General features: G+C 39.1%; 1 protein-coding gene across 1 annotated transcript in view; it reads left to right on the forward strand.

Moving 5' to 3' along the window:
- The first annotated feature begins 1,937 nt into the window (after positions 1-1,937).
- Positions 1,938-23,513, forward strand: part of LRRC7 (leucine rich repeat containing 7) — a 491,093-nt gene continuing 469,517 nt past the window's right edge. Inside the window, exon 1 of the mRNA XM_037145320.2 lies at positions 1,938-2,234. Within this exon, the coding sequence (XP_037001215.1) occupies positions 2,233-2,234 (2 nt within the window). The 5' untranslated portion in view covers positions 1,938-2,232. The remainder of the gene's footprint in view (positions 2,235-23,513) is intronic.

Raw genomic sequence — 23,513 nt, forward strand, 5'->3', positions numbered from 1 at the left:
TTGCCATTTCAGAACCCTTTCTCAGAGATGTTTTAAAATAATCTGGCTTTTCACAATATACTTTCATTCCTTCTTCCGTCCACACAAAAATCATATAAAATACTGGAAGGCTGTCCTTAAAAGTCAGCCGACCTTTATGGCCCAGATAAAATGGGAAATAATCCTCATTCTTTGTACTCAGCAGACTGGGTGTCAATCTCCAATGTCTCTTCCTAGAAAATCCCTAACAGCCAGACAAGATGATTTTTGACCTTGAAGATTTTAGCATTGCAAATCTAAAAATACAAGCAAGTTTACCTTTTTTAGAAATACAAGCATTTTCTTTTTAGAAAACTGTGAGTTTACATCCACCCCAAAGTGGCAATTGGATGCCATGCAATCCGACTGTATTAGCACTGTAGAACTAAAGGGAAAGGTTCTTTCTCTCCCCTAACGAGGAAGCAAAACCTACAGTTTATATTCCGCAAAAGAATGATTCCAATGTAATGAAGCCGTTCTCAAAGAGAGAATTCAGTAAATCGCTTTAGATAATAAAAGTCTAAATATAGTACTAACTTCATCAATATGTTTCTTAACATATTGCTGCTTATGAGAGTTTAAGAGAAGTATATGAGAATATAAAGTGTGTGCTTTAGGGGAGGGAGTATATGAGAGAGAAAGAGAGAGAGAGAGAGAGAGTGTCCATGGCAGGAGGGGCAGTGGTGAAACCACGAAGTGTAGTTGGAAAACCCCACTTGCTTTTTTGCACACTCCCAGAGCAGCAACCTCGACCCACAAAAGAGAAGGGATGGTGAGAGCAGACGCAAAGGTCGCTGCCCTGACTGACGTGAAGCGACCGACCGACCAGCATAGACTTTCTCCTTGGCAGCCAACAACCTGCAGCAGGAAAGGCGGGCGGGGGAGGAAACCCCAAGGAGGCGCTCCTGGCCGCCTCTTTGCTGAGATAGCAGGAGCGGTAGCCTGCGGAGCCACGAGCGCAGCGTCACTGAGCTGGTGCTGGTGCAGGGGCGCTCAGGCAGGCGCAGAGGCTGGGAGCCACTTCTGCCGCCCAGGCGCTGGCGCTGCAGGACTCTGCGCGTGGCGAGCGCCCTGGACCAGTCGGGCAGCGGGAGGAGCGACGGCCGCGCACTGCCGATTGCCGTGCCTCCAGCACCTGTCTCCCGTTCCCCGGGCTACAGAAGGAAGCCAGAGTGCTAGGCCGGCCTGTTGTCCCGTTCTCTAAAAGCAGCCTGTGACAGAGCGGAGAGAAGGCGAGCATTTCCATTCTCCTCGGGACAGGGATATTTCTTCTTGCGTTTCGGGGGAACCCGAGTAGAGGTCAGAGGGGCAAGAGAATCTCAAAAGGGGGCCGGGAGCTTTGAACATGGTCACCCCTCCTGACGCTGGAAAAATCTCCTTGACATTTTTCACACTTTGAAGCAGCTGCAGCTGGTGTCGTCGGAAAAGGGGGTGGGAAGAAAGAGGGGGCGGGGAGAGCGGGGAGACACAGCCAAGAGCCACAAGCAGCGCCTCCTCGCCTGCCAATCCTGGCACCTGTGCGCGGAGCCACTGCACCGAGGAGGACCCCACTCTGGGCGAACCCCAGGCTTAAAGCCACGGACACCCTGCTCCTGGGCAGCGGGTTCTTGCCAGTGGGGATCTGCAGCAGCCCACTCCGGCCACCGCGGTCGCCTGCAGCCGCGGGAGCGCACGGCCCCTCGGAGCCTCCCACTGCACCCTAGTCCCCAGGGATTCTCGCCCAACCGAAGCGCAGCAGCGGGCAGGGGGGTGTTACAGAGTTGGGTGCACGATTCGCCTTTTCTGCTCATCTCTTCTCCGCCCAGGATTTATTGTCTGTGAAGCCTTTTGGGGGTGGGGAGGGAGCTGCGCCTCCGCCACCGCCGCCACCGCTGCGGTCGCTAGCGCGGCGCGCAGGGCAGGCGGAGGCTGGGGAGTGGATGCGCTCCTGCCACCCCCGCTGCCAGCGCTTCGGGCTATCCCTTGGCCGCTTCCCGCCGGAACCGCTCCAGCCGTCCACCTGAAGGACACCGGCATCATGGTCTAACGTGGCACCTTCCTGGAATCCCCTCTTTCTCCTCCTCTCCCTCCTCCTCCTACACCCCTCCTCTGTACCTCCTCCAAGGACCCTCGCGCCCACTCCACTGCGGACCCCCGAACACTTTAAGGAATAACCCTTGGCAGCTGCACGATTCACTCTCTCCGGAACCACATGGGCAGTTTCTCCTGCCGATAATGTGAGTAGGATCATCTTGCTCGGTGACCCAGGGGGCTGCGGGGGGGCCCTCTTCGCTTGTACCCAGGGTGACAGCTCGGGAGGTGTGGGACCCAAGGGGGCCGACGTGGGGCGGGGGTGGGTGTACAAGAGCCTTCAGCGCTTTCCAGAATATGCTCGCGTGGTGGCCCGAGGAGGTGGAGGGGATGTGGAAGGTTGAGGGGCATTTGAAAATGGGGTGCAAGTTGTGTGGGTGCTTGGGAACACCGAGTGGCCTGGGCTGGCGGGAGACCCTGAAAGGTTACATACTGCAAAGGAAATGTAAAGAGCGAATGCTGGGCGCGAATGCTGGGACGGTTGGCCGAGCTGTTAGTCTTAGCTCTTCTTTATTATCATAGGTATCTACTGTAAGCTTTTCCCCACCGAGGTGTCTGACAGTGAAGCACTCTTTTTTGTTCGTGTCACACACACACACACACACACACACACACACACACACACACACACACACTTGTGGCGGGTCTCATTTGCCCCTTTATCTTGAAAGGTGTAGAATTACTGTTTGAAAAATACAATTAGAAGATCTTTATGCCTTTGGGGATTGAAGGGGAAGGGTGGGGTTTGGGGGGCTGGAGAGGAAGAGCAGTATGACAGGCTGGAGGATGGAAAGAAGTGGGGAGCAATGGAGTGAAAGCTTTCCTGGGAGAACCATGTCGCCCTCCCCCTAAACCAGACAACTCCTGCCCACACATCTCCTTTGTGTTGCAGGGCGAAGCTGGTGAGCCTGCACTATTCTCAATCCCACTGGGGGGGCCCCCCTAGACCATCTTGTGTCCTCCTCTTAAAGTCATTAAGGATGCAGGACTAGTTTGGGATCCTCCATGGAAAGAGGGAGGGCAGCACATTAACGTTACGGGAATCATGGCACCCCAGCTCATGGACAATTAGACTGGCTTCCCTAGGTCTCTAGTCTTGCTTGTTTGCAGAGTCAAGAACGAGGATGAGGGGATGGGCATTGTATAGAAGATCTTTAATGCGTGACTTCATAATAAAGGCGATGGCTGCCACATCGCTCCATTATACTACTTCTTGGCCATCAGAGCTGAATAAAGGACCCGCCTCCGCCCTCTCCCTCACTATCTCCTCCCAACCAAGTCACAAAGCCTGTGGGCTGGGCGAGAGGGCGCAGCGCCAGGCAGAGGAGGGAAGGGGTCACTTTCACAACTCCCTGGAATCGGCTTCAGAAAGGAACCATCTGCGACTCCCACGACTCCCACATTCCTTTCGAAGTTCTCCTTCAAAAAGAAGTGGGGGGAGGGGTGGCGATGAGACATAAAGGTCCTCCACCTGCTCTTTTTTATTACTTTCCCAGTACACTTTCAACATATCGAATTTACCTGCAATGGTAACTAGGTCAACACGTCAATGTGTATACCTGTATTCGTTGCAATGTGACTCTCGAGAGACGTAAAACAATCGCATGGGGGGCTTATTTTTACCTGGACAAAATTTCTAAGCACGATAGAGATTTTATAGCGTGGGCGAGAAGTAGCATTCCAGCGAAAGCGGGACACGTGATCTCTCCAGCCGGAGAGATACAGTATTAGGAACTCGATTTTCTTTGTTCCAGGCTGAGCCTATGAGATGCTCAGCATCCCTGTTGCTTAAGTCCTCCTATAAGAGCGAAAAAAAAAATTAAAGTTGCGGGGGTGGGGGAAATAGAAGGTAGAGAAACATGGGTAGATAGCTACCTGTGAAGGACCTGAACCTTCCCTGCTGCCCACCGCTCCTGTTTTACTGCCTAGCTCTCACCCCGCCCCTGGCCCTAGCCAGCTAGCTCCCTGGCCAGGCGGTCCTCCTCTGAGGTGTGCTGGAAAAGTTCTCCAGCCCCTGCACACGTGGGTTCTCCAGCGACTCAGAACCTGCTGTGATTCGCAACAGATTCTGCCACCTCCCAGTGCAAGTGTCACGCCTCCATCCAGGCGTCGCTGAACTGACTTCACAGACTCTGGGAGAACCGCCACAGGATTTTTTTTTTTCTTCCTAAAAACAGTAGAGCAGAGTCAGATCCCTGCTTCTTGGAATCCATTGACCTGGGACAGAATAAGAAACTAGGGATGTAGGAATGCTCTTATTTTTCCTTAAAAATAAGAGTCATAGCATTAAAGTATGTAGAGGGTGATGTTTAACTATGTTTGCATTTGGACCCGCGGGGACAGGTCTCAGGCCTGTGGAAAGTCCTGAGCTGTGATTATAATTTAATGGAGGTAGAACTTGTTGTAGATCCAGAGTTTAATTAGAGTTACCTAACTCGAAGATTTATTTAATTTTTTTTACTCCATATTTTATAAGCCATCTTAATGGGCTGAAGTTTTTTAAATGTGGGCTATTTCTTCCCCGTGCTGCATTGCATCATACTAATTTGTTGTGGTACAGAAAGCAGATTCCATTTTCATGACATGTTATGAAGTGAGAGTTCTTTATACATTTTATTTTTATACTTGACTGTTCAGGAAAAGCTGTGTACTTACCATGGCAACCCTCACATTCTCCGTCACCTGCCCCTGCACATATGCAGCTTCAGAATTAGAAACAACTTCTTAAAGAAATAAACCTGCTTCAATTACAGTAGCCATGTTTTGTTCAGAATTTTAGCACCACTTTAGGCTGGCATTACAATTTTCTTAATTAAAATAACATTGCACTTTCATAAGCTTTTAATTTTTCTGTGTCTAAAAAATACAAATCATAGCTTAAAGTGTTCTTGTACATCTACAGTTTTGTATGCTTTGGATTTTTTTAAATTGCAAAGATATAGTTAGTATTACTATGAATTTTTATCACTTACAGAAAGTCATTAAATGACTGTATTATCCACATAATGGTAATTCTCAGGGATATTTCCTAGATCTCTCTTCTTTTCAGTATTTATTACATGGTAATAATACTCGATATAAAATCCTGGTTTCTTAAATCACAACTTTAAAAGTTCACTTTTCAGAACAGTTGAAAATTTGAAGATAGGTTATATTTTAACTTACATTGACTGTGGCCTCAATATAAGGATGGATCACACATTCCATGATATTAGAGCTTCATTCCATTCCCACATGAACAGAGTACACAGAATAACCACCTAGTGATAAATTACCATCTGGACTCTTATTACATTTTTTCCTTCACATAAATTATTTCATAATTTTTATTTATTTATTTAAAGACTATATACCATTCACTGAGTGAAATGATTATAAAAACCACACCATTAATAAAATACAATATTGTGGAGTATTTTGTTCTCCCCAGTAACGGTAACTGCTTTGTATGGCATCATCCACATTCTGGTTGGGATGAGTCCAGTCAGTCATGTGACTTTTCAACATGACTTTGAAGGCAACATCAATTCAAATCTGTGACACAAAATAGATCTCTAGTCTGCACCAAGCCAATGCACCAGTCAGTAATTCACATCTCCAAGGAAAAATATACTGAAGATGATTCTAGGATCTTGTGAGAAATTTTCACTTTGAATCTCCTTATTCTGGGGTCCACATCGGTATTACAGAGAGCACTTTTAATGCCTCAGAACTAAAAATGGAATTTTAATATAAAAATACAATATTACCATATAGTGTGGCAATTAAATTATTTCTTAGGAAGCACAAGAGCAGAAAGGAGATGCATAGATGGTAGGTTTTGCATATGTGTTAAAATACTGAATCATAGATTGTAAGTGAAATCTCAAGACTAAAAGTAGCACTATAAATCAACAGTGTTTGGAAGATGATGGCCACAAATCCATAATATTTTTCTTTTATGAAGTTTTTAGCTGTGTTCTTTGAATCAAGTTTGCATCATTACAAATGTTCAGGTTTTTATAGAGAATAAATACTCTAGGGAATCGTCCTGAGGTGGTGAAAGGAGAGTAAAGAAAACCTTAGGTACCTCCATGGTTAACATGTGCTCTTAGGCAAGATAAATCAGCCCCTTTTAATGCTATAAAACAGAGGTAGTCATTAATGCTATTTTATAATTCTAGTACATAATAGACGATAGGACAAGGTGGTACATGAAAAGTAGTTTGGGCATTCTGGAAGAGTGCAACATAAACTTTTTGCTACAAGTCAGTTTTCTTATTGTATTTTGTGTATGTGTGTGTGTGTAGTGATGGCACGGTGTATTTTTAATACATGCACTTAAACAGTTAAATATACCTGTTTCTTATCTTGAAATTCGGTGGTTCTGCCAGGAATCTACGAACTCCTGTGATCAAGGCCCATCCCTTGTCACCCTGCCTTTTTTACTTTAGTGCATGAATTGTGACAGTTACAACAACAGCTACCTGTTACTAATCACCTACCATGAGTCAGGTGCTTTGCTTCACAGTGAGCCTTTAAGAATCATTATTGTCACCATTTGAAAGAATTAGAGAACCGAGCTCAGAGACAGCATGTGACAAGTCTATATCACATAGCTAAAAAGTGATAAAGATTCAACCCCAGATTTGGCTCTTGTACCTTTTTCTTCATATCATGTCATCTCCTTCATAGGCACATATTAGTGATTGTTAATGACTGAAACCTGTGGATCAGAAAACTATTTCCCAAAGAATAAAGAAAAATTACCTGTTTTTAAAACTAGCTTTTCAAAGTGAACTACATATTTGGCAATAATGCACCATATTACTTTTGTGACCATCATTTAATATTAGTACAAAATATACTGGTGCTTATCTTCCTGGTATAATTCACTCATGACAGAAACATGTAATAAGCTATCAGACATATTAAAGTATACTAAGGAAGTTTTCAATAAAGCAAGCTTTGAGTCAATAGTTGTCATATCTAGTTTGAAACTATGATGACACATTTGATATATAAGTCTCTGGAGACATACAATATGTGTTATTCAAATTATTAACTATAATAGAAAAATGATCATTTGTCATTCAATGGCATATGGAAAATTATTAAGTAAATTTAAAACACCCAAAGGATGTGTTGTATACCCTCACTTTCATTTTACTTTTCAGTTTGATAAATTACTTAACATCTCTATACAAAATATTACTTTAATACACATGAAAGCAACAGTATATATCAGAACAGAAGTATTGAAACTTACATTAGCACTGACATGATCTTTTTAAATATTTTAACAATGAAGTAGACGCTTACATTGTTTAATTTACTGGCTTCTGAAAGATGCATTTCCTTCAGTCCTGCCAGAATATTTTTGTTCTACATGCAGTTCAACAAGGCTGAGAACATAATGAACATCAGAAGACAGTGATACCATGCCCAGGATAGTAGCAAACAAATTTGTTCAATCAAAACAAGGAAATTGTAAAACACATGTAAATGTGTGTGTGTGGTATATGTGTTCAGATTGAATTAAATTTTGTGCTGTTCGAAGGGCAAAGTGCTGTGAGAACAAGTGAGAAGCTATAGGTTGCAATTATAGGGAAGGGATAGTTGACCTGAAAAGAAAAATACTGAGAGTATAAGTGCTATCACTATTATTATAAGATTTTCATAGGGAAAAAAGAAGGTGGTACTGTGAAATACATAGCTAGCTGAAGAAAAGATGGGGAAAATAGTTGAAAAGGAGCTATTTGAGTTAATTCACCAAGAAAAATATTATAGCTATTTAAGCTATTATCATATTGAAAGAGATAGATACTTTTGTGTAGTGGCAAAATATTTTATGGCTGACTGGCTACATTATCAAATTATTTGGGAATAGAAGGAAAGGCAAGAAATGAATTTTATTGAGACAGTGTCTAAGTGTTATGAAGACATTTGTTGCACTAAAAAGGTGAGTAATGGACACAAAGCTAAAATGTGTCAGCTACATTTAAAGAATTAATGAGACACGAATGGTGTAACTAAAATAATTTGAAAGTGCAAATAATTACACTTCTTGAGTAGTAACTGCTTAAGTGGTCTGCATCTAATGCATTCACTGGTGTGGTTCTTACCATAAGCAAGCATCTCTGGGACAGAGATGTACCTCAAACCTTATATTTTGAACACTGATATCACATTAGTTACTCCTGTCTTATTCTGAGTCAGTGTAATTCAAGACACACCAAAAATTTTCTACCCCTCTTTCCTTCAAGTGTGATTAACTTCTTAAGACAATTATAAAAGTTATTGTAATTAAATTAATTAAATCAAATACCTATTTAAGCTCTCAGTGACTGTTAAATATTAGCAGTGTCCTTAGGGTAATAGCATGTTGTTGAACACGGGGCTGCCCACACACATGGGGCACGTCTGTTTCACAACACGCACGCACACACACACAGCTGTCATCTTACCATTTTAGGAGTTCATAACACTCCCGGGATGCAAAGTTCTTGAGGTCTTGCTTTCCAACGGAGGAAACTGCGCCCAGCTGTTTGCTTTCTTGCGCACACGGGTGCACAGCTGTTAGCAAGAGACACAGGAAGGGAACCAGACCTCTGGAGTCCCAGACTCGGCCAGAGACACCTCAGCCCTGAAACTGACAGCGTCCTTCACACTTGAGCAAATGAAACAGGAAAAAGAACCTTTATCCGATAACTTCAGCTCATGAAGTAGGCCAATGCGATGACCCCACTCCAAATACATTTCGTTTTCATTTCATTTTTACCTGAATTTTGACCTGTGTTTTTATTTGGCCTATGTTTTTTAGAAAATTGCCTTATCTTTTATGTTGATTTGACTGTCTAGGCAGTTTAATACTGTGTCTTGAACATCTATTGCATTCTTATTTTATTTTTTATAAAGATGTCTTAATTTTAGAAAAGCAAAATTAATTTTAGAAAAGCAAAATTAATTTTACAAAGACACCTTAAATTTGGGTACTATACCCTTTGTAATGAAAATCTTCTTTTAAATTATTGAGCTTTTTAGTATAATATCAACTAAATGTTAGGTGATGAAGAACTGTTCGATTCTTTTAAGATAAATGAATTCCCTTGTAAATGTGCTAACTTCATTAAAGAGCAATTAATGAGTTTTCTTACCAAAAAACAAGTGATTTAATATAAACTTATGACTTTCTATAAAACATTGCCTTAAATGTTAATTAGGAAAACATTCTAATCAAGAAAATAAAATATGATACATTTGGAATTTTTAAAACATACTCATTTCAATGGATTTTTTTCCATTACAAAGTTACATTTTGGAGGGTGCTTAAAAATAATAAGTTCTCTCTTACTACTAAATATAGGTTTGAGTATCTGTTATGACTTAGTTCGACTTTATGAGACAAATTCAAAATAAATATTTCTTATTTGATGTTTGTTCTAATGCTGATATTTTGAGCCTACTTTTTTCAGAAACTTCAGTTCCTGGGAAACTCAGAGCAAGATGGTTTTGCCCTAACTGCTAAACATACTAGCAATAATTCTAAAGCATTTTTGAAATTATGTGATCTATTAAAATACATATTTGGTTTATAAACAATGACATATAGAAATATTTATAGACAAAAGTCTTGATTTAAGAAGACATACTACATAGTCAGACATAATAGTCCTCTCTGGGGTGGGTTGGCAGTGGTGGGAGAAAGTGGAGACAACAATAAAAATGTGGAAAAAATGTCTTAGTACAGCAGTAATGTATAAATTTTTTTAAATGATGACTATATTAATCCATTATATAGGGTCCAGTACAAATAATGCCCCCTTTTTTATTACAAAATCTTTTATTATAAAATCATAAGCACGTAATTCTGTAGCATTAACAATATCACACTCAAGCACACCACATGACATTTTAGGTGAAATGTTCAAGTTAAAACTATAAATTATTACACCATATTATTACCCCACCAACCACACTCGAGCAGGCCTTATTTCTGCTGGACCCTGTGTATGAGCACATTAGCTATGCTTTTCACTTGTAGATTGGTTCTTATTCATGCCAGCTTTCAGTGTACTGTTCTGGGACTCGTGGGTGTGATGGAACGGAACATATTTCTGTATCTGTGAACATAATCCCACACACCATTTTACATGACAAAAATCTGAATGTCCTAAGACTAGGTGCTAAAGAGATGACAAGGTTTCAACATTTACCAATCCAGGGTTTGAATTACTTCCATAATAAAACCTGTTTTATCTTTCAAAATATCTCATTTTACTTGTTGGGGTTATTTGGACATAGAAGGAATTAAGAACATTTTGTGTTGCTTCTGTGCTTGCTCGCTTACTTGCTGTTTCCACTTCAACATAGCTAAGGTTTGCTTCCTGCAGACAAAAAGCAAGCTGCTGGAACTCAAAACTGTAGCCTCCAAAGTGGGCTGTCAACCAGGGAAAAGAAGTGCAAAGGTGATGTATTTGTTTTACTTTGGCACAGGAAGAAATGAGTAGAACCGCAACACATTTATCTCATATAAAAATTATAAGAAAATAAGCTTTATTAATACTTAATATATGGATTAACAGAATCACACTCTACATTGAGATTGGGTACATGCTTATTTATGAAAAAATTAGAAAAAGTAGTAAAGCAATGGGTGAAATTGAGAAGGCATTTATCTTAAAGTGTAAAGTGCTGATGAGTAAAAAAAAATAGAACAAGGTTTGTATGTAAACAGTGTTTACACCTGTTTCTCCTAAATATAACTATATATATGTTAAATTCTTAGATCCTTCATGAATTTCACCCTAAATATACTCGCTGAGCAAATCCAAGGGCACTTGTCTTCTATAGAAAGTGACAAGATATATACCTTCTCTGGGGTTTATTAATTAGCATGAACTCAGCCCTGAGGACAGAACATGTTTTTGTGGTGGTTGCTAAGGGTATAAGAGGTCAGTCCCTTTGTCCGCAGTCTTAGGGATGCAGTTGTCACTCCTTTTGGCTCTGTGTGGGACCAGGACAGCCCAAAACCTCAAGGGCACACTTCTTCTTTACATGTGTAAAGTTATCTATAATCTTTCAAATGGAATTGGTTCTTAATCTTTTTTCATGTTCCATGGTAGAATTTATTTGTATAATTATGTGTGAAAAATACCTAAGAATACCAAAAATAAGAAAATTGGATTTGGGTTCTGAGAATATGGATGAATATTTTCTTGACATAACCGTCACTTGCTTTTATTATGTTATTGTTTAATAATGGATAAAATAGTGTCTTTTGATATAGAAGGTACAACAATTTATTGAGAGTCAAGAATTACAGTTTGATGGGTTCACATGATAAAAAGCAATATAATGACTTCAATACTAACAAAAGAAGTCTACAATGCTACTTGAAGAGTTTTATGCTTTTCTGGATTTAAGTGAAGGAAGACACTCTAAAGTGAGTAGAGATCAGTATTAAGTTGATAAATTCTTTTTCGAGTCTTTTGTGGGGTGAAAAAAATATAGAATATGAATATAGTTAAATGAAAGTTTAGAATTCCTTGATTACCCCTTTTCAAAAAAAATCAAACCTTTAAATTGTGTGATTTGTGTGATCACCCAAAGATCAATTTAGTTCATCTTCTCCAGATGTTTCAATTTTTGAATATTCTTTATGTATAGCATCCTTAAGTAATTATTTGTTTACACAGCTGTCCCCAAAACTAACACATACATAGTTACTCACCTGATGTTTTATCCCTAGCAAAGCAGCTCATAGAAGAATGCAGAAAACCATGCACATTATATGAACAAGTAGTTTCACTTATGCTTCTGAATGCTTCTAAGTGACTCTCGTGGCCATCAGTGTGGTTTTCTTCAATTTATTTCTTCTCTTTCCTTCCTGAGAACATCATAAGACTTTACATCCCAGTCCCTTTTTGAAGTTAGGCATGGCTTATGACTTACTTTGGCCCATGTAATTGGAGCAAAAGTGGAGAGTCTCTCCTGTGTAGAAGTATTTATGGTCCAGTGCCCCATCGGCTCTTCCCCTGATGTAGCCATTACAGCAGCCTGCACCACAATGGAGCCCCCATCAGCCTGATCCCTGACCACCTACAGTTGTCCTAGCACACATGCATTCAGCGTGTAGCATGAGCAAGAAATAAGGTGTTTCGTTAAGATTTGGGGAGTGGTGTTTATTACTGAAGGTAACCTAGCCTTTCCTTCCTGTCAAATTCACTGAGTGAAATTCTAGTGAAAGTGGTATCCTGATGTCCAGTTTATGGCATCACAATGACAGGGAAGCTATACATGGCCACGCCTCTAATTTAGATTTTCAGTGTAAAAATGTATTTTATTTTATGACTGATTAAAACTATAATGAATAACAAAGCTATATTTAAAAGACAACAAAGATTGATCTGATCTACTTGATAGCATTTTCTAGGTTTCAAGCACTTTGACTTTTTTCAATTTATAAGCTTGTGTACTCTCATATTCTGACACACAGAAGTGTAAGAACTCTGCTACTACTCTTGTACAATGCAGTAATGACTCTTCTGATTTGTAAAAAAAGGAAACCAGGATGATACATATATTCTCATTCTGTAGATTGTTGCGACAATATTTATAACAAAAGATTCTACCACACCTATGGAAATCAGCAGCATTTTCTCATTTCAATAAATGTTGCTCGAACTAATACATTTATTCATGCATTCTTCGTAATATTTATTGTGCTATTACTCTGTGCCAGGCCCTGTGCCAAGTAAGGCCAATTACAAATCAGCCGGCTGTTTTAATGGTTCTTATAGTCTAAAGGGATAGGCAGACATTTAAACAAATAATCACTCTAGGAGTATATCATTTCAAGTCATGGTAAGTACTAAGAAAGAAGAGACCAAGGCATTGAGCATAGTTATAGTAAACGGTCTGAGCAGGAGAAGTAGAATCTCTGATGAACTGATATTTAAATAAGACCTGTGAGTTGATAGGAATTACCAAGGCAAAGGGAGGGAGCAGCAGAAATCCAGCTGGGCAAATGGCACAAGCAAGGACTGTACGTCCTGAAAAGACGGTGCAGTGAAAGGCATGTCGTTGAAAAAGAGCGAGTGTGGCTGCATATTAGGGAGCAGGGGTGATTGGCGTAATATGAGACAGGCATAAGTCAAACCATCTCAGAATGTTTTGACCCATTTACAAATTAAATATTTTTATAACTTACACGATGTCATTAAATATTTTTAACAGAAGGCAGCCAGAGTGGAAGGAGGGATTTATAAATTAAGAAGTGTTTATAGTGTAGTTCAGTGGACTGAGTGCAGACTGTGAAACAAAGGGTCACCCATTCAATTCCCAGTCAGGGCACATGCCTGGGTTGCAGGCCAGGTCTCCAATGCAGGGACATGCAAGAGGCAACCACACATTGATGTTTCTCTCCCTCTCTTTCTCCCTCCCTTCCACTCTCTAAAAATAAGTAAATAAATAAAAAGAGAAGTATTTACAGTAGGTCAGGCAAGAAATTAAGATTTCGTGCTAGCATTTTGGTAGTGGAAATGAAAAGAGGTGAATGGAACTGAGATATGCTTTGTGGAACCTATTGGATTCATTGTTGAATTGATAGTGGGATAGGACTAACAAGAAAAAAGGAGGTATAAAGGATAATTTCAAGATTTCTGACAGGAACAACTGGATACAGAGAAGTACAATTTATTGTCTGGAGAATCCTGGAGAGGGAGCACAACTATTCAAGTCAAAATAGAGCGGTGATCCTAATATGAAGGAAACTGAATAACTGGTTGACATAGTGATAAAACATGAAGTGGAGACTCATGTCATGAAATTAAACACCACTATATAAAACTACTGGAAATGTAGTGAATACTTTTGTGGGGAAAATAAGACTCTTTTTAAAAAAAACAGTTTTCAATAAACGATAGCAGAGTGTGCATTAGAGTGACTCACTCCATATTACTATCTTCATTTTCTTTTTATTGTTATTGTTGGCATGAAACAAAAACATGAATGCATACCACTCTTTCTGAATACTAAATTCTTCAATTTTTTTTTATTCTTTAAATTTTGGAAAGAACAACCTACTCCCGGTCCTTTCAGATTTGGTTTGCTATGATGGCAGACTGTTGTTAACCAGTGTATAGTTTGTTTTAGCAACCCAGCTCAAGTGCTTCCTAGCCCCATGTTGCCCTGTAGCTACCCAGATACCCATACTGTTGATTTTCCTGGGTAAGGCCACACACATTTGCCATCATCCCCACATGGTCCCTTTTCTAGAGCCTTTTCTAGATCCCTTCACATTTATATCCTGGTGCAGTTCTGTCCATTAGGACACACAGTAAATTACTGTCCAGAGAGTACATATATAAGCAAAGTGATAATCTTTCATTCAAGTACATGTTATCAACTCATTATTTTGGAATTTGTTCAGTTTCAAGTTATCAACAATTAGTGGTTTAACTGACTAAAATAGTTATTTTACCCCTTCTTCCGGTTAGGATTGGCACTGGTAACTAACAATTTCAAAACATCTTAGTGACTTATAACCACAAACATTTATTTCTTACTTACAAATGTGTGAGGCAGCAACAGCTCTGCTTGGCTCTACCTAATCTCACTCCAGCATCCAGGCTGAAGGAGTAATTCTTATCTGGGATGTGTTGTTCTGGTAGAGGGCAGAGGCAAAAGGCCAAACTGACCCACTCAAGTTCAATGAAAGCTTCTTCTCCTACATAAGACACTTTTTGTCCATAGACATTCCATTGACCAGAGCGAGTCACATAACTGCGTGTGGAGTGGCAAAGAAATGGATGGGTACACATCCAAGCTAGTATCAAGGCTCAATGATGCCATTAGGAACTCTAACTTTTTCCAAAGCACTGTCTATATCATGGGTGTGTGTGTGTGTGTGTGTGTGTGTGTGTGTGTGTTTAATTCAGCATAACTGCCATCAAGTGGACTGGCAAAAAAGATAATAGAAGCAGTAAATATGGATTATGAGCTCCCTAGATCGCTCTCTCTTTCTCTCTAAATCTTGGCCAGCATACAGTGTACAGTAGTGTTTAGAATTATATTTTGATTTTTCTTCTTTGATTGAGTTGAAATTCATTTTACCAGTTTTTCATATAAATTACTTCTCTATGTCCTGCTATTTTCCTCGCATAGCTATTTCCCTAGCATAGGTCACTTGGATAAAATAACATTCGTTTTGAAATTGAGGTTAATGGTAATTCAGTTTGTGCATGGGAAAACAATTTCATATCTTTTTAAGTATTGAGGCTTAGTGATAAAATAAAATTTTATTTTTTTATAAAAAGTTAGATGATTTATAGAGGCTTTTTAGATTTTAAGAATGGATGTACTCTGGACCTTTCAAGATAAACATCTACTGACAAAGCAATATTCTCTAGAGCCACTTACAATTTAAAACATTTTATATATTACTTTTTGTTCAGTTCTACTTTATCTAAAACTTTGGATTATAACCATTGTGTATTTCATAAACCTTATCTTCACAAAGTTTTATTTTTTGTTTTATCAAACAAAATCATTAAAACTGGATTATTTCTAATTAAAATAATTTTTTCAAAAGTAAATACATTAAATCACTTATCTTTGGCCTCCTGTGTTCTTCTGAAACCACTTGGACTTCTACTTTGAATGGTAACAAAATCACCACTACATGAGTGTTTTCAAACATTTCTGTAATCATGCAGCACTTTTGTCAAGTAAATAGTACAAAAAGCTTCAACACATAAATCAAAGGCAACAAAGACAGCTATGTTTAAAAATCTTTTTTTTAAGATTTCATTTATTTATTTTTAGAGAGAGGATAAGGGAAGGAGAAAGAAAGGGAGAGAAATATCAATGCGTGGTTGCCTCTTATGCACCCCCATACTGGGGACCTGGCCTGCAACCCAGGCATATGCCCTGACTGAGAATCCAACCAGTGACCCTTTGGTTCACAGCCCATACTCAGTCCACTAAACTACACCAGCCAGGCATGAAAATCGTTGTTTTATATTAAAGAATCATCACACTATATCGCACCTGTTTTATAATCTCACTTCCTATTTTAACAGAAAAAAATTTTGTCCCTAACAGGAGAAATTGTGAGAAAATATAGACATTATTTATTTTCAGCTACAAATTACCAACAAATTTAGAGTTGAGTAAAGTCATTTGAATTGTCTTATGAGAACAGATAGTATTACACTGCATTAGCTTTTTTTTTATTATTATTGGATTGACAGAAGGTGATATTATCCACACAAAGACTTCCAGAGGGTTTCACGTAATCTCACCAATTATCAGTGTGTACTACAGGCTTCTCCAAGACCCAACGGTATTTGGGACTGCCAGTTCTGCCTCTTAATGAGTGTCTTCTATGTCCAGCTAAATAAACTAAATGGTAGAGAAAACACAATGCCAGGATAATCTGAGACAGATGAAATGACTTGTTCATTTTGCTGAATATGGCTCATTAGAATGGCTTTTGTTTCTGTACTTGTCATGGTTTAGGATCACTTACTTCCCTCATCCTAAATATTCTATTGAGGCTGATTACACTTTTTGTGAAAGTGGACTCCAGATTGATCAGTACAAAAGAGCTTTAGAGGTGAAGATGGACAGAATGATTATTTCCTCAAAATTTCATTTCTCTATTCCATTCACAGAAATATTTGAGGGTATTTTGGGGCTTTTCTATTTTAGAAGACATAGAGTTCTTTTATTCTGTTTTTATTCTCTCATTAAGCTTGTAGTTCATTAACTTTTTTAAAATTATATTGATTATGTTATTACAGTTGTTCTAATTTTTCACTCATGCCCCCATCTACCTTGTATTCCCCCACTCCCTCAGGCAAACCACCCACCCTTATTCATGTCTATGGGTCAAGTATGTAAGTTCTTTGCAACTTGCTTTTTTATACTGTACTTTTCATTCTCACGGCTATTCTGTAACTATTTAATTGTACTTCTTAATCCCCTCATCTCTCACCCATTCTTCCACACCACCCCATCGTTGTTTTTTTTTTAATTTCCCAGGGGCTTATTGGCTATTGCAATTTTATTAACATTTATTTGATATCATGCTGTCACAATTTTTTATCTTTTAAGTTTTTATTTTATTCTTTATTTTCATTGTTGTTCAAGTACAGTTTTCTGTCTTTTACTCCCATTTCAGCCCATCCACGCAGGCCTCCCCCACTCCCGCTCATTCCCACCCCTCTAGTTTTTGTCCATGTGTCTTTTATACTTGTTCCTGTAAATCCTTCCCCTTTTCCCCTGAAAATTTCTCCCCTCTCTCTTCTGGACACTGTTAGCCTGTTCTCTATTTCAGTGTCTTTGGTTATATTTTTCTTGTTTGATTGTTTTGTAGTTTAGGTTCCTGTTAAAAGTGAGATCATGTGGTATTTGTCTTTCACCACTTGGCTTATTTCACTTAACATAATGCTTTCCAGTTACATCCATGCTGTCACAAAGGGTAGGAGCTCCTTTTTTTTCCCCGCTGCATAGAATTCCATTGTGTAAATATACCATCATTTTTTGATCCATTCATTTACTGGTGGGCACCTAGGTTGCTTCCGGCACTTGGCTATTGTAAATTGTGCTGCTATGAACATTGGGGTGTATAGGTTCTTTTGGATTTGTGTTTCAAGGTTCTTAGGCAACCCTAGCAGTGGAATTGCCAGGTCAAAATGCAAATCCACTTTTAGTTTTCGGAGAAAATTCCATACTTTTTTCCATAGTGTTTGTACCAGTCTGCAGCCCCACCAACAGTGCACTAGGGTTCACTTTTCTCCATAACCTCTCCAACACTTGTTTGTTGATTTGTTTGTGATGGCCATTCTGACTGGTGTGAAGCGGTATCTCATTGTGGTTTTAATTTGCATCTCTCTGATAGTTAGCAATATTGAGCATCTTTTCATGTGTCTCTGGATCCTCTGTATGCCCTTCTTGGAGAAGTGTCTGTTCAAGTCCTTTGCCCATTTTTTAATTGGGTTGCTTGTTTTCTTAGAGTGGAGTTGTGTAAATTCTTTATATATTTAGAAAATTAAAGCCTTATCTGAGGTATCATTGGCAAATATATTTTCCCATACAGTTGGTTCTCTTTTCACTTTAATACTGTTTTTTTTTTAGCCATGCAAAAGCTTTTCATTTTGATGAGATCCCATTTGTTTAGTCTTTTTTTTATGTCCCTTGCTCTAGGGGATATATCAGTAAAAATGTTGCTGTGTGAAGTATCTGAGATTTTCCTGCCAATGTTCTCCTCTAGGACTTTAATGGTGTCATGGCTTATATTTAAGTCTTTTATCCACCTTGAATTTATTTTGGTGTATGGTATAAGTTGGTGCTCGAGTTTCATTTTTTTGCACATAGCTGTCCAGTTCTCCCAAAACCATTTGTTGAAGAGGCTATTTTTACTCTATTTTATGTTACTGCCCCCTTTGTTGAATATTAATTGATCATAGAGACTTGCGTTTCTTCTGAGCTCTTTGTTGTTTTCCATTGGTCTATGTGCCTGTTTTTATGCCAGTGGCTGTTTTGATTACAGTGGCCTTGTAATACAGTTTGGTATCAGGTATTGTGATCCCTCCCACTTTGCTCTTCTTTCTCAAAATTGCAGCAGCTATTCAGGGTTGTTTAAAGTTCCATATAAATTTTTGAAGTGTTCTATGTCTGTGAAATATGCCATTGGTACTTTAATAGGTATTGCATTGAATCTGTAAATTTGGGGGGGTAGTATGGATATTGTGATGATGTTAATTCTTCTGATCCAAAAACACAGTATATGTTTCCATTTGTTTGTGTCTTCCTTGCTTTCTTTCTTCAGTGTTGTGTAGTTTTCTGCATACAGGTCTTTTACCTCCTTGGTCAGGTTCATTCCTAGGTATTTTATTTTTCTTTTTGCTATATTGAATGGGATTTTTTTCTTGATTTCTGCTTCTGCTGTTTCATTGTTGGTATACAAAAATGCCTTTGATTTCTGAATATTGACTTTGTATCCCGCTATTTTGCCAAGTTCATTTATTAGATCAAGCAGTTTTGGGGTGGAGTCTATAGGATTTTCTATGTACACTACCATGTCATTTGCAAACAATGACAGTTTTGTTTCCTTCTTTCAGATTTGGATGCCTTTATTTCATTTTCTTGTCTGATCGCTGTGGCTAAAACTTCCAATACTATGTTAAATAGAAATGGTGAAAGTGGAGAACCTTGTCTTGTTCCTGATCTTAGCAGAAAAGGTTTTAGTTATTGCCCATTGAGTATAATGTTGGCTGTAGGTCTCTCATATATGGCCGTTATTATGTTGAGGAATGCTCCCTCTATTTTCACTTTGCTGAGTGTTTTTATTATAAATGGGTGCTGTACCTTATCAAATCCTTTTTTTGAATCTATTGATATGATTTGCCTAGGCCAGTCACCTGCAAGGATTGGCTGTGACCACTTACTACCAACCTCCACCCTCTGTTGAGAATCAGCTGTGCAGGGGCAGGGTGGTGGTGCTCTGACGTGGTCTCTAGCTGTCCACTGGGTGCACTGGCCCCTGGGGTTCCCCAGATAGTGCAGGCCAAGATCAGCCCCTACCTGTGTTTTGCTCAGGGCCACCCTGCCTAAGTTATAAAGCAACCTGAGATGGCTGCTACTTGTGCTGGGCTTGGAGATTTCCAGATGAAGCCAAGCTGTGAATTTAGGCTGGCTGCTGCTAGTGCTGTATGTAAGGCTCACTGAGACCAGCTGCTACTTGTTTGAGAGGATTTAGGAAGTTGTGAAGCATAAACCAAAACCATTCATATGGAAAAGCAGCTTGAGTGGACCTTGAGGTGGGTTGGGATGGAGTCTCTCAGGATCACCGAGGTGGGTCAAACAGTGTTAGCCAGGTTGATAGAATCTTAGATATGATATCTGTCTGTCAGCTCTGCTGGGGGAGGGCCCACAAAAGGCTCAATGATCTCTGTTTGCCTTGATGCCAGACACCTCAGCCTTTTTTGAAACACGACTGGTACCCCTCCAGCTGCCTCTCCATCACTGGAACCCAGGAAGAGTGACTTTGAACAGGTGAGTCTGTATATGAGTTCTCTAAGAGGAACTGCTTGGGGCTTCAGCAGCTTCTTTCACCAACTCAATTCCCACTGGATTTTGCAGCCAGCAGTTGGGATGTATGTTCTCGGCACTGGAACTCTGGGCTGAGAGGCCTGGTGTGAGGCTGGGACTTCTTGTTCCCAAGATATCCATCCAGAAATTTTATCCACTGCATGTGGATGTGAGAGCAGCCCATTCTACATTTCCACCCCTCCTATGAGTCTGGATGCATGTGGTTTCTCTGATTCTACAGTTGTCAGACTTCCATGCAATTTGATTTCTGTCAGTTCTGAGTGATGGTTGTTCTATATTTTAGTTGTAATTTTGGTATAGTTGTGCAAAGAGCCGAGCCATGTCTGCATACATTGCCATCTTGACCAGAAGTCCTCGACATGGTGTCCTTATTGTTTCTGTTTGCTATGGCTTATTACGCTCTTGTCTTCTGCTACCCTGATATTAAATTGTTTATTTCATCAAAGATCTGTTAAAATTTTATTTTCTGGCATCTGTGGTTCAGTTAGTGACATGAATATTTAAATTGTAGTCAGACAAAAATTATAGGCTTAAACATTTTTTGTTTCTTTCTTGCTACATTGTTATTTACTTACCCTTGCAATGAAGATGATGATACCCATTCCACACACATGTTGTAATGACTAAATAATTTATGTAAAAAAAAGTATCTAGCACACAAGTGCCCTAGTGATATTTTGGAGATGCAGATCAAATAACCTTATTTTCTCCTATGAAAAAGGGTCTATTGATTGGTCTTTTGTTTGAGGGGAAAGACTGCAATCCATAACTTTTCCTACAAGTCCCTCAAGTCTGGCTGGTGTCCATACTCCAGTTCCACTTCTATATGTTTAAGAAGGTTGGCCGCCTTTAAGTACCTTGAAAACGCCTTGCTTTCTACAACCTCAGAGCCTTTACAGGTGCTGTTCTCATTAGCTGCTGTCTCTACCGGGTGATGCCCATCATGCCCTCCTATTTCACTTCCCGTGGAAAGCCCCTGCTTTCCCATTCTGTTTGGCGCGGTGCTCTACGAAGAGTTCCATACATGCCATTGCATGTGAATTGCTCTACTGATCTAAAACTTTATCTTTCTCATCCTTTGAAATGTTTTATGTTCAACATCTACAAAAATGCTTCAAAGTTAATTTATGTAAAAATAGACTAAATGGAGAAGAAAGGAACTCAGATGTATTGGAAAACTACTATCATTTCAGGAACTCACCTAAGTATGCTGTATGTTTTTTCCTCATGTAATTCTCACCTACTCTGTGAGCAAATATGATTCGTAGAAAAGAAATAGTATACATATGCATCATTAAGGTCTTTGTGCCAAATCAAGAGGAGGAAGGGTAGCATGAAAATTAATTTACACATTAAAAAAGTACATTTTTGTTGGTTAGAGAATTACAAGAAAGATTTATGACAGAAGAAAAATTTCTTGTTGTAGAATATTTTAATCCTTTTATTGCCAAGGATACATTTACCTTTTGTATAGCTCAAGCTAGATAAAATATAAAGCTTTTTAAAAAATGATAAAAATAGTCTATATCATGCACATAATTTATATGTTTATAAATTAAGTTACTATATGAAAATAATTCCTATGACATAAGGAAGTATCTATGATGTCAATTTCCACTGACATCATAAAAACAAAAAGAGAAGCTTTCAAAGAGCCTGGGGGTGTCAAGTATTCGTTGTGGGCGATCACAGCAAATGTTTCTTAGAAGTGCTATATGTGCTAAAACACTTGCAGCCACTTAAATGAGGGCCACTGACCTTGTCAGAATGACATAGCCAGCCGCCAGTGAATTCAGAAGGAACTACATGAACGGTTGCTAAGGAATATAGTCTTCTAAAATTTTTAATTAGCAAACTGTTCCTGTTTATTTTACATATTTTACAGATAATGCCTTTGGTTCCTTTACAGCTCAGATATGGTAAATGTCAGCTAAATAAAAATCGTTGCTCGCAAAAAAAATTACTCTTAAAATGGAAGAATTGTGGATTCTTATAAGAATCTGTGGAGAATAGAGGGTTACTCTAGACATAAGTCTACTACAAAGTAGTGAAGGTACTAAGAGCTGGTCTTATGATGCCCGGCCAGGCTTACTGTTTCCAGTTATATTGATGATAAACCAAAATTCTAAAATAAATTTAAGTTTTTGTCAATTTAAAACACTAACCCGCTTAAAAGGCTTTTCTTTCTTTTACCTCCTTTCCTATGTGTGAGAATTTAATATGTTGTTGTAATTGGTCTTTCTGATGTTAGTCTCCTTCACCCATCTGTCAAATTCATCTTTGTGAATGCCTTTCTAGTAAAATTAATTTTCCTTCTGGGAGATCTCCAATTGCTCCCTGCTGCTTGTAAAAAGTCTTAGTTTCTGCCCTGGCCGGGTGGTTGGAGCATTGTCCCGTGCACCAAAAGGCTGCATATTTGATCCCCAGTCGGGAAGGGAGGTAACAGGTCTGTGTTTCCCTCTCTTTCTCTCTCTCTTCATCCTCCTCCCTGAAATCAATGGACAGGTTTCCTCAAATGAAGATAAAGAGAGAGTCTTAATTTCTGAAGTTAAAGCTTACTAGACTGTAAATTCCACTTACAACTTTCTCAAACTTATTCTTTCTTTCTTCTTGACACAAATATTCCACTGTAGAAACAGCCATGTTCTCCAAAGAGACCAAGCTCCTTCATAAGAGTGCTCTAAAGATTACATAGAATAACAGATATAAAGCAACAAGTAAAGAACCTAGCACTATTTGCTGAGGCTTAATAATTGCTAGTTTGCATATCATTTGAGTTCACACTTCCCTTAAAAGTACATTTGAATTGTACTTCAATTCACTGTGCCCAGGGTCACAGTGAAATATACATTCCATTGATTATGAAAAAACAAATGTGCAAGGAGGTGGTGTAGGCTGTGTGGTCAGGAGCAAGGGCTTCAGCTCCAGCTGGTCTGGAACAAGCTGTAATGCTGTCTCTCCCAAGCTGTGAAACTGTGAACAGATTAGTCTCTCTGAGACTTGGTTTCTGGTGTCTAAAATATGACATGTCTTCCTGTTACAATAGGGTGAAAGAATTAAGTTACATAATGCCATTTACTTACAATAATTCCAATAACCCCTGATAGATGTTATTTTTTACTGTTGTTGAAAAGTTAAATGTCTTACAATATTGTAAGAACTTTGTGCGGGTCCCGTTGGGGACTGGAAATATCGGAGAGAACACTTTGTAAAGCATATAATGGTCTAACCACTGCGCTGCACACCTGAAACTAATAGAAAATAAAATGAATTAAAAAAGATTAAAAAAGGAAGTGTCTTTTCAGGCAAGTAAATGCCAAATGTAG

Source organism: Artibeus jamaicensis, unplaced genomic scaffold (assembly GCF_021234435.1).
Source record: "Artibeus jamaicensis isolate MK-2021 breed Jamaican fruit bat unplaced genomic scaffold, CSHL_Jam_final scaffold_1019, whole genome shotgun sequence".
Classification (NCBI taxonomy): domain Eukaryota; kingdom Metazoa; phylum Chordata; class Mammalia; order Chiroptera; family Phyllostomidae; genus Artibeus; species Artibeus jamaicensis.